Below are 12,336 nucleotides of genomic sequence, written 5' to 3' on the forward strand. Positions count from 1 at the left end.
CCCTTGGTCCAACTCCACCCCCTTTACCAGATCATGGCACTCAGTGAAATAGATTTTTTAATGTACATTTTAAAATACATTTTAATGTATTTTTTATCTCGTGGTCTTATCTTTTTCAGAGAAATATAAATGCAAAATATCCAAAAGGCTGCAGGAAGATAATAGTGGGAAAAAATGTTTTTTATCTTAGGTTTGTTGGGGTGGTCTGGCACAGGAGGAGCAAAATCAGTGGTGGTTTGGTGTGTTTTCCTACACTCCAGCAGTTTCTGTTCTGTGCTTGTGCACCCAGGGACTGTTGGTCTTGTGTAACTCATCAGTTTAGCAGAACTCTGGAGCAGGAATTCTTGGTGTTTTTCTGTTGTGAGGAGTTGCTTTAGAAGGCAAACCAGCTCCTGCCTGGGGCTGGTATGAACTGATGCCACTCCTCACCCTACGTATTGGTTTGGTCTGAGGTGCAGTTTGTGCTGTGATTACCTGAGTGGAAATCGTGAGGAAAGGGCTTTGTAAACCATTTTAGAACTTAAAGTACTGGGATACAAAGAGGTGGAGTTTCTCATTCCCAACACACTGGTCCTTTTGAAGTTGCAGTGTATCTTAATAAATTTTATTATGAATTTATTAGTTGTATCGAATATAAATCCTTCTTTAACAAAGATCCTTCTCTTTTATTTTTAGTATATTTTTGGGGAATTCAGCCCTGATGAATTTAATCAGTTCTTTGTGACTCCACGATGCTCAGTTGAGGTAAGATCTGCTTTAAACTTCTTTTAGAAATAACATTTTAAAGCTACATCTCTTTGTGTGAATTTGAAATATAACAATACAATTAATATTTTATCGTTCCCTTAACTTGCTAATTTACAAACTGGAGATCCTGATCTTTTTTCCATGTATGTGGGTGTTAAGTCAACTTTTAGAGATGAATTAGTTATCCCACCCTCTGCTTTCAGAGCTGGAGTAGCTGACACTGGTGATGGGATGGTGACAGTTTTCCAGCCCTGTTAGCTCAGCTTTGGTGGCTTTTGTTAAGGGGTGGCTATGGAGGAAACTTCTCAGCAGTGTTCCTGGTGGTAAGGTGGGGGCTGCTCAGTCTTGGGAGCCTTTTGGAGCCAGAGACTGTTGGTATTTTTGTGAGACGGTCAAAAACTACACGATCCCAGCTATGGGGAAGAAAACTGGAATACTTTATTGAACACCTGACCACTTTTTAAGGTTTCAGGGAGACACATGCTAATAGGTAGGAAGGGTTATGGTAATTTCAGGAATTTATGGAGGGAAGACAGCAGGGGATTACAACACAATCTGATAACATTCATTCTAGACTCTTTTCTTATGTTAAGGCAGGAGACAGCTTATCTTCAAGTTGAGCATTACCAAGACTTTGCTGTAAGCTGGATTTCAGATTCCCACATTTTTGGGCAGGGGGAGCAGTGCTGCCCCTCAGTGCTGTGTGTGAGGTCTGAGAAATGCAGCAATAATGAACCAATTACAGTGTCAGTGAGAACCACAGAGTGGAAACAGTTGTCTCAGTGTTCGAGTTCATTACAAACTCGGGTATATTGTAGGCTCTTACTCTCTGCAGTTCTTGGGAGAGGATGATGAAACCGTTTTCCTTCGTGGGTCAGAGTATTATCCCATTGTCCTCATCTCCAGACTTGAAAAAATCGTTTTCCTCTAGGCCAGTTTCCATGTGTTTCCTCCAGACATTTCCATTCAGACATTTCAGTCCTGCTTCCTTCCATCCTCCCCTCTCCACACAGAGGAAATGAGCACTTGAGCCGTGGATGGGGGAAATCCTTTTGTCACAGTTTGCAGACCATTGTTTATGCGACTTAGTTTCCGTAGCTTAATTTTCCACGGTTAATTAGTGTAATACTGCTAAACAATAAAAGGGCATGAAGGCAGTGGGGTGGGGAGTGAGGGAGGTTTAGAAAGGAAAAGGTGGTTTTTCCTTGCCTTTAGAGAGAGCTTTGAGCTTTCTCTGGTAGGTGGGAGGCAGTGCAGGAAGATCTGTAGGTAACAAGAGTTGTGATGATTCCGGTTTCCCACCAGAAATGCAACCTCAGCAGTGACGTTTGCATCCCATGTAGTGTCACCTTAAGTGCCCTCCATCAGCTGTTCTAATGTTGGGGAAGATAAAAATGTCATATTTTGACTTCTGCAAAGCTGTTCTCAAAAAGTATGTTGAGGAAACATGAACCCACAGCATTAGAACTAATCTTAATTCATTTCCTGACTGTCTCAGGTGCACCTGGTTGGCTGTCAGAATAAAGAACTGTGTTGAAGGATGGCCCTTAAGTTTGCCCTTGATCTGGTTCAGTTCAATGTTTTAATTATCTGGATGATGAAATAAAAATGATGCTTATTAGTTTTACTCTGTGCAGATATTTCAGAGGAAATTGGTCTGAAAAAGATGATGAAATTCAAGCAGGACAGGACAGAGGTGATAACAGTGCAGAATGTCTGACACCTCATGCTGATGGCAGGGCCAGCACCTGCTGGTGTCCCCAGGGTCCTTCTCCTACAGACTGAAGGGGGCCTGAGCCAAGGGACTGGTTAAAGCCAAAGGTTGTCTGGAATGTCCCTTTTACATGTGACATTTTTAATACATGTCAGACACCTGTTGACTGAGGGGGTTCAGGTGGAACAAGTCAGTTCAGAAACCTCTTCTTCCCAAAGGTGCAGTTGATTAATTGGATATGTAGGAGACCAAGAGGCTGATAACTTTTTTTTATACTTCCTATTTTCTGAAGGCTTTTAAATCTTTGAATTGAATAAAACCAAAAATTACAAAGTTTATCATAAGCTGTTTGCTGTAATTTGATTAATTGGTTATGTAGGTTGATTAATTGGATATGTAGAGACCAAGAGGCTGACAACTTTTTTTTTTTTAAACTTCCTATTTTCTAAAGACCTTTGAATCTTTGAAATGGATAAAACCAAAAATTACAAAGTTTATCATAAACTGTTGGCTGTAGATATTAAGAATAATTTTTTTTAGCTATTAACCCTAAATCCTGTTGAACCCATGTTCAAAATTATTATGGATAGTATCCTCTAAACAGTCTGGAGCCTCTTTCTGACCATTGTTTCTCACTTTTGACCTGAAAAGATGTTATATTAAGATACACTGTAATTTATGAATGGATCTACAGCATGTGTTCTTCCTATGGACTTTTTATAATGGAATTTAGGAATATTTTCTTGCTACCTGTGATGCACCGTTGTCTGCAGTGCATTAGGAAGGCAGTGTGTGAGTACCTGCAGCTTTAGAGAGTCGAAGGCTTGATAGAGAACTCTTTGTTACAGCATTAGAGTTACTCTGTGGCAAAGTGTCGTGAGTTGCTCTGAGCACTCAGTGTTTTGTCTCCCATGCAGAGCCAGTCGCGCTGTTCTCCCGGAGCCGCTGGAAGGCAGGGCAGCCCTGCCCGCCCCTTCCCGCAGCACAGAAGGCTCCCAGCTGCTCAGGGAGTGTAGGGCAGGTGAGGGGGCACCAGGAACTTCCCACCAGGGCTCTGCCATCACCCAGATGCCACCATTGATACCACATGTGCTTACAGTCCCTATAGAAACTCTGTGCTGTGCTGCTAAATGTAAGAATGTACCTCTGCTGAAGCATTTCCAGAGCCACACTATAGCTGAACCAGGTTGAGAGTCCAAAGGTTTAGGTGTGAGTGTCCTCTGTGCAAAAATGTGTTTCATCCTTCCCCAGGTGTTTTGGCCTGTCTCCATTTTTTGTCTAAACAGAGAATATGTTCCTCATCCTAAAATCGTGGTGAGTTACTCTCAGTGAAGAAAGACCCTGATGCTGTGAGAGGAATTGCTGGAGAGGTTGATGAGCCTGTGGTGTGTAACCAAGATAATCTTTATCTTTCAGTAATTGTGGTAATCTGCAAGGATGCCCGAAGCTGCAGAGTGGGATTTGATAAATATAGAAGCATAAGTTCAAGACATACTCTGAAAATCAAACTTAATAATGATGTTACTTTTAAAGGATTCAGATATTTCAAATGAAACTGATATCAAATGTTTATAGATTTGCTTTGCCTTTAAATAAGTTTCATTTCTTTTTTGTACAGCTCCCCCCATACAATGAAACAGTTTCATGTGGTATTAAATCCACAGGTAAGTTTCATGATGGTAAGAAATCCAGATTTTTGTTCTTTCCAAACTTAAAGGTTGTGACACTTTCCTTAGATTTACTGCAACCTCTCTTTAAGTATAATCATTGAAACTTGCTCAGCAAGCATCCAGGCTTTTATTAGGAAGGTTGTTTTTTAAACTCCTTTATTGAATGACATCTGGCAGGGGTTTGGAAAATACTGCATTGAGCTTCAGCTAATTACAGTGGATATGCCCATTCCTCCTTGATTGTGCTGCCACACAGTCTTGATGTCTTGGTGAGACATTGTACAATGTAGGTGTGAAAATGTGGGAGACTGAAGCTGCTGAACTTCAATACTGGTGAATAAATAACTTGTGTGTTCAGCAAAGAGCATTTTCTGGCAGTTGCAACCTGAAGACTCCTCTGCAGGCATTGCTCTGTTCTGTGTTCCCTTTAACTCTTGTTTCTGTCTGGCTCAGCTGTTTTTCTGGAGAATCCCTTTTCTTTTCTCTCTTTTGATGAAAGTGTGACTCTTGATGTAAAAATACATTACAGAGTTCCCATTTTAAACCTGCAACACTCACACGTCTACTCTGCCTCAATCCCAGCCTGGCCTTTCTCCACAGGTACAAGGAATGGATAGTTAGGTGGGAGTTCCCAGGGGATCATCTCTCTGTGCAGTTTTTAAACCCAGCTTTCACAGTATTTTAAGCAGCAGGTGAATTAGTGTTTGTGTTTTTCCCTGAACCAGAGGAGAGCAAGGAAGCTGAGACTTACCCAGATGTGTATGAGAATGAGCTCAGATCTCCTTCAAAGTAGTGCAGGTGTCTGACTGGACATTTCTCAAAAGTACTCAAAAAAGAGACCCAAAATACACATAAATGTGTAAGAACACCTGATCACTATGCTTGAGATTTTGGCCTTGCATTTAAAGATAAACAAGGTAGCCAGTCATAAGGAAGGATCCTGTTTGAGCACAGCTGGGCAACACTTGTGAAAATTCAGGAGCTTTATTTAGCACAAGAGCAGTTTTAGGACCCTGAGTAGTTTTAAGCAGGAGTTAGAAAGGTTCTTTAAAAAGACCATAATGTGTGAATTGTCTGTTGGTGACAGGGGTGTCCAGTCACCTATTGCTTTGTCTATATGGATTTGAGTTTTGTTCTTTCAGACTGAGATTTTAATGTTGGTAAATCACACAGAAAGTTGGTTTGTACAAATAATTTCAGATCATTCCTAGACCTTGAGAGAACCCCTCCCAGCCCCAAGATTAGGTAATGACACAGCACATTAGGTTTTGCTTGAAAAGTGTCTTTAACAAGCTTGCACTGTACTGTTGCATGCACATTATCCCTGTGATGGCTGCATAAGAAGCTGTGGAAACCAAACTGCAATGTTTGCTTATGCAGAATATTTGTAAGATGACACACACTTACCATGTTGTCACTCCCTGTAGTCTAGTTTTTTTCTATTCTTATCTTCAGTGTTTAACTTACAGAAATAGAATCTCTGTTAATACTCACTAGGAGTACTCAAGTCATGGCTGAAGCTCTAATGTGCAGACTTCTCTTCAGACTAATTAGTGCTGTGTGTTCACAGATTTTGGTGTTGGATGGAGACTGGCCCTGGAGCATCTGTTGCTCCTTGTTTCAATATGCATTCCAAGTTGTGCATGACAGATAGAGCTGTTTCAGTCCATTCAGGAACAGAGCTGTGAACTGCATTGAAACAAAGATGCCCTGAAGCAAAGTGGAAAGTCAAAACAAATAGGAAAAATTACCTCTCCTATTTTCTCAAATGAACTCAACACAATCTTACAGCAAATGAGATTCTGCCAGTCCTTCCCTAGACTAACTATACAGTAGCTACTGGTATTTATTATTCTAGTCCTGCTGGAAGGTGTAAAGCAATCCCTTAGCAGTAACTTCCTAATTTGTGTTAAATCCTGGAATATCAGTTCTGCTTTTGGCAGGATTTCAGCCTCTGCTGTTCTTTGTGCCATAACTGTAAGGGATGTGTTTTGTTTTCTGCTCCCCACTTGCCCCCCTCGTGATTGTTTAGTGTATGATAAGTTGATAAATTCACCAGCATTAGAAATAAAAAGCTCACATGGATTATTTTTTGCTAGATTAGCTTTGGATAACCAAGTGCTGGAGAGGGAGGAGCAGGAGAGGAGTGCAGAGGTGACAACTTTCCCTTTGGGCTGTGGGAGACTTGACTCTCCCATGCAGGGAAACCACAGTCTTTGTTTTGAAGCAATTACAGTTTTTTTAACTGGGATTTTGGAAGAGAACTCACAGATGATTTGAACTGATAAGGGTTTGAATTATGCCCAGTAATTCATTATCGAGGTTGGAGGAGTATTAAGTGTTGGTTACCAGTTGTTGCTTGTGCTTTGTGCTGTTGTAACAAAGGGTAAAGAACCAGCCCTTGGTTCGTGCTTGATATAACAAGTTGCTGCCCAAGCAGATGAACTAATGAGGAATAGTTTTATTGTGGAATTGTGTCCGTATCTTTTAAACCCTCCTAAGCTTTGCATTGGCAAGTGAGTGAAGCTGTGGCTGGTGTGGAGCTGTGAGTGCAGGGCCAGGCCAGCCCCGGGGCAGGAGGTGATTCCCGTCCCTTCCCTCCCCTCTCTGGGTGTCAGGCAGCAGCTCCCACCTCCCTGGGCTTTATCAAAAGAAACTTCAGCCCTCTCTTGGGTGGTGATGGCTCCTCAGAGATTGCACAAGTGGCTGCTGAATGGCAGACAGGCAGGCAGGGTGTTAGAAAAGGCTTTCTGGTGGGGAGAGGTGAAGGGAATTTGGAATTTGAAGTTCAACATTCAGTCTTGTTAAGATGCTTTAGAGAAACCAGATGTGTTTGGAGAGTTTTTACCCTTTTTTATTTTGAAAAAGCCTCTCTTAGGCTGACTGGCAGCAAGGTTGAAATTGATATGTTTACTTCTCATTTATTTAGGTTACTAGAGCAAAGCAGAAAAGCAATTAACATCAGTATTATTGTCATTCGTCCATATTATGTTGGTATTGCAGGTGTAATTCAGAGCTCAACACACATTAAATGTTTGTTAATCTTCATGTGATATGGAAAAATATATTCCCTGTAGATTCTTGTTGGTTTCCACATGTATTTTTAAAACTGAAATGTTTGTCAGCAGACTTTTCTAGAAAGTAGTGGTAGAGTTTCAAAACTGTTCTGTTGACAGTCAAATAGCAAAACATTCCCCACTAGATTCTGTCTTCCCATAGGATTATTTCCTTAGATGTATGAATAACTTCTTTTCCCTGGGAACTGTTCCTTGTTTTTTTTCTTTTTTTTTGTTGTGTGGAAACAATAAATCTGCCTCATATTATTGAGTCTGGGGACTCTGAGATGAGCTCAGTTGGTTAAAACTTGATTGTATAATGCCAAGGTCATGGGTTCAATCCCCTGTGTGGGCCATTGACTTAAGAGTTGGACTTGATGATCCTTGTGGGTCCCTTCCAACTCAGAATAGTCTGTGATCTCTTACTTGAAAATATGCATTTGTTGCCATGTCAGACATAATGCAAGTTGCACAAAATCTTAAAAGTTCAGTGCTGTATCCCCTTATATTCCTTTAGAAATAGTGTCTGGTGTTCTTTGGTTCTGTAGTTTGCAGTCTTAAAAATGTGTGTTTTACCCTAATCTTTGAGGAAACCCAAAATATTCAAATAAATGTCTTGGAACAGTAACATGTGTCATAAACACCTACAAAACTTTAAGCATGAAAATGGGAACTTGCTTTTAACATGCCTGAAACTGTTTCATAAGTTTTATCTCTTTATTTGATGGTTACTGGAATAGTTGTAAGTGAAGTATTCAGTGCATTATAGCACTAATTAAATTCCATGGAATTGCAGAACTCTGTGGCTGACAATATTTTGGGATACTGCCATGAGAGTATCTCGTAGTGTCTCTTTAAAGTTCTAGGGTAAATAAGTAATAAAACAAAAAAGCCCATCCATAATTTTTCAGTACTGCTCATAATACAAATTGAATGCTGACTTGAGTATCAGTTGTGTTTCTTGACATAAAAACCTGGAATCATATATATCATATTCTCACACAGTAACAAATTCAGTGGTGATAAAATGAAATAAGTTACCCATGAGCTTAGAGTTTCAACACCTGTAATTGCAATGTTTTCATGCAGTTAATGAAAATATTTTTTTGATTATTAAGGGTTGTGATGAATCTTTGGTCATGATAAATCACACCAAGAAAATCAGACCCAACCTCTCAAAAACTAAACTTCACATGTAGAAGAGTTAAGGAGGAAAAGGCTTGAATTTTGTAATTGTCAGTAGAGAAGACTGGGCTTAAATATTGCACCATATTTTATAGGCAATTATCCAGTAATTAACTTAATGCAGATTATTCCTAAAGTCATTGGACTTTAATAGTTTTCCTTAAGAAGTGAATTTAATAGGGGTTATTTGCAGGGGCTGTGCAGTGATGTGGAAAATTACATATTCTGTGTAAGAAAACCTGAGTCATACTCTGTATCTTTAAGCAACTGTTTTGAAATAGTCGTCAGGACTGAGATTAAGAATTATTTTTGTTTGAGGTAATGGAGTTGAAGAAAAATAGGGAGGTTTTTTTGTAGCTTCTTGATTCGATGTAATTCCCTAACTGAGATTTGCTTTCTCTTGTCCAGGGGAAGAGTATCAGAGAATTGAGTTTGGTGTCAATGAAGTTATTGAGACTCAGTCATCTGTCCTCAACACCACCGACTACAGTATCTCAAGTACTCTGAATCCTCAGGCTCCAGAATTCATCCTCAGCTGTGCCCCTGCTCAGAAACCCCCCGACGATGCTCTCAGCGAACCCAACTACAACTCCATCGACTGCCAGTTCAGCGACCCCGGCCTGGCTCTGGACAGCGGCTCCAACGCCGAGAGCGACGCCTTGTCCGGCGGCCTCGGGCAGAGGGAGCGCAAGAAGAAGAAGAAGCGGCCGCCTGGCTATTACAGTTACCTGGAGGCCGTGGGGGACGGCGTGGCCGCCCCCGAGGCGCTGGTGAACGGCCACGCCGGGTCTGCGGCGCTGCACGCCGAGGACACGGAGCTGGCGGGGGACGGGCCCTCCCCGGCCACCCCCAGGACTTGCGGCAGCCCCGACCACCCGGTGGACTTCGTGGCCGGAGCTGTCCCCGCCGGGGCTGTGCCCAGCGCCCCGGACTGTGCCAGGACTGCCGGGCAGCCCGAGGTATGCCGAGTTCCTAATTCTGAACAGTTTTGCATCCCCTCAGAGGCCGTCAGAGATAGCCCCCTAAGGACAGCTGTTGTACAGTCTTATGCTGGTACTGATACTACTGAAAATCTTGGCGTTACTAATGGACAAACACTTGAATCCTCTGGTGAGGACACAGCTGCCAATGGGGTAGAATTGCACACTGTGGAAAGCACTGACTCAGACCAAGCTAAGCCTGAGGAAGCTTCACCTACTACTGAGGCAACAGTCCCGCTTGCAGGATCAGTCCCAGTTAATCAGCCTGCAAAGTCGTGGGCTAGTCTTTTTCACAATTCCAAGCCCTCTGCTTCCACATCTGTGGTCTATGTTGAGACTAAGTATACCCCTCCTGCCACATCTCCTGTGGTCCCTGAAAAACAGGTTGAAGTCAAAGAGGGACCTGTTCCAGTTTCAGAGGATCCTGTAGCCATAAAGATTGCAGGTATAGTTAATACACACGAGTGGATGTTGCACTGCAAGGGCATTAACTCTGCTTGTAAACAGGAGTGTGCAATATTCATAGGCAACATTCCTCTGCTGGTGTTTCCCTGGTAATGAGACGACTGTTCAAACACTGCACAAAGGATGTCATTTGAATAAACCAGTTTTGTATCCCCCTGAGTAAACATTCCAACCAGGCATTGCCATGTCATTACCCCAGATACGGTAAAACTGTTGCTGCTTGTCAAACAACTTGTCAAAACAATGTTTTAAGTGATGTGTGACTTTGAATAGGCTGGTTGTGTTCAGCTGTGTGCTGAATAGGCTTGTTCTGAAAATGGTGTTGTACAATCCAGTATTTATAATCCTGTAGTGCATTCCTTTACAATGAGCCTTAATATATTTATATCAAAGAAGCTGAAATTCCTGGACACTGCACAGCAGCTGAAGTGTCACATCTAAATAGGTCTTTTCTTCAGAAATTCTGATTCAGGAAATACCATATTTACAGAGATGCTGTTTGAGGGGTCTGTCCTTCCAGTTTTGAAGAGTTACTGTTGTTAACCATTATTATTTTATCCAGAAATATTGTGAGCCATTCAAGAATAACCATAAGGAGCTGTCCACAGGGTGCATCAGGAATGAGTGATAAAAAGGCTTTAACTGTTGATCTGTCATATTTGTGGTTCAAATGGGAAATGCTAGAAAGTGTAGGATAGAAAATGTAGGATTTTTTGCAAATTTGGTCAGAAAACACAAAGTTTTCCCAGCTGGTTGCATTTTGTGTCATTAATTCATGAATGTTGGAACAAAAATAATTAATGTAAGCCTGTGAATTGGTCTGTACATGAAAAGGCTTGTGCAAAATCCTGCTCTTTGTGCTCCAAGCCAATTTACAAGTGCAGTGGTGATTTGAGTGTGACAGCTCCAAGGCAGATTTCTGCTCTGACAGAGGCTGACCTGGAGGTGACTCTTCAGAATGCCCAGAAGCAGATCCTGCCTCTCCTGCTCTCCTTATTCAGAATTGTCTGTTGAGAGAAAAGCTGTCAGAGCAATGTGTATTTTGGTGTATTTTCCACTTAGGTGTCACAAACACATTTGACTGTATTAAATATATATATATATTTAAGCAGGTGACCAGAGTTTGCATGATGCCATCCATGTGGAGAATGATGGAGTGTTGAAATCTCAAGCTATCATTTAGTAATGACTTTTAACTTAAAACTCTTCTGTGACAACCACAAAGCTGGAAGTGCTTGCCATAAATGGAAAAGGTTTTTTGTTCTTGTCCAAGTTGCTTCAGCTGTAAGTTAACTTTGTAGACTTTTCCTGTTTCTTTACTTTTTTTTGCCACCAGGTGGGAGCAGAGCTTTTTATTTTGTGTTTCATGTAGCAAAATGGCAATGTCATTCTTACACAGTTTCCTTCTGCACCTTCACTTTTAGCTCACTGGGGATAATCTGAGTGTAGATAAAAGGAATTCCCAGCTCATTGTAGCTGATTTAAGTAGAAGTTCTGTTGTTGCAATTGCTCTAATTTAGATGCTGCTGATTTTGGTATAAAATGTTTGCTTGAAGATGTGAATGTGCTTTGTTCAGTGGAAAAAGGAGATTTTCTTTATTTTGCATTCTTCAGTGTTCTCTGTCCTGTCTCAGTGCTTTATTCAACCCCCCCACTCAATAATGTGTTGCAAGAATTCCATGTGGTGATTTCCAGATGGACCATTTGCTGTGTTTGTACCTATTTAATTCCAGCTCTTTCCCTCATTGAGCATCACTGTGTGAGGATCCAGAGCAGTGCTGTAGCTTTGTCACAGTTTTTATTTAGAACAGGTGCTCAGGATACAAGAAAAGTTTCTTTTCCAGGCCCAAATTGTTGGTTTGTGCCTTAATTTCAGCATTTTTACAAGGGAGGTTCATGTTCCAGAGGTGCCTTAGAGATAATTTCATGCTGCTTGATTCGACCTGCAAAGATCTGTGGTCTTTGTCCTCAAATTTAGATGGAAGTTACACAAGATAAGGACTAGGAAATAAATAGAATATACAATTTCATGTTGACTTTGATGAGGAAATCCCCCCAAGAATTAATTTTGGCAAGTGTCCAAGCTGGACCTGCTCTGCATGTTTAGACAAGGGCAACCATAGTAATTTTATACACCTTAACCTAATTTAGGTGCCAGGACAAACATTTAAATAATTAATTTGTAAGGGATAGTAAGGTTATAAAAGGTATTTATTAGAAATAAGGCTCCTTAAGGCTTCATTTGCCACATTTCACAGCTACTCAAGGTTATAAATGGTATTTATTAGAAATAAGGCTCCTTAAGGCTTCATTTGCCACATTTCACAGCTACTCCCCTCTGATGCTAATTACCTGATGCTAATTAATAATGCCTTATATAATGTAAGTGAGCTAAGGAAATAAGAGATTTGAAAACCTTGTAGGCAAACATGGGAAATTTGGGGTTACTTTGTCTCAGCTGAGATTGTTGGAGTGACCATGGAGGTAAATTCAGACAGGCAAATTCATAAAGATGATGA

General features: G+C 41.1%; 1 protein-coding gene across 1 annotated transcript in view; it reads left to right on the forward strand.

The window, feature by feature from the left end:
• The window catches only part of USP10 (ubiquitin specific peptidase 10), a 49,658-nt gene that overhangs the window by 18,224 nt on the left and 19,098 nt on the right, over nt 1-12,336 (forward strand). Inside the window, exons 2-4 of the mRNA XM_071567176.1 lie at nt 676-744; nt 4,080-4,125; nt 8,781-9,797. Of these exons, the coding sequence (XP_071423277.1) occupies nt 676-744; nt 4,080-4,125; nt 8,781-9,797 (1,132 nt within the window). The remainder of the gene's footprint in view (nt 1-675; nt 745-4,079; nt 4,126-8,780; nt 9,798-12,336) is intronic.

This window comes from Pithys albifrons, chromosome 12 (assembly GCF_047495875.1).
Source record: "Pithys albifrons albifrons isolate INPA30051 chromosome 12, PitAlb_v1, whole genome shotgun sequence".
NCBI classification, from domain to species: Eukaryota; Metazoa; Chordata; class Aves; order Passeriformes; family Thamnophilidae; genus Pithys; species Pithys albifrons.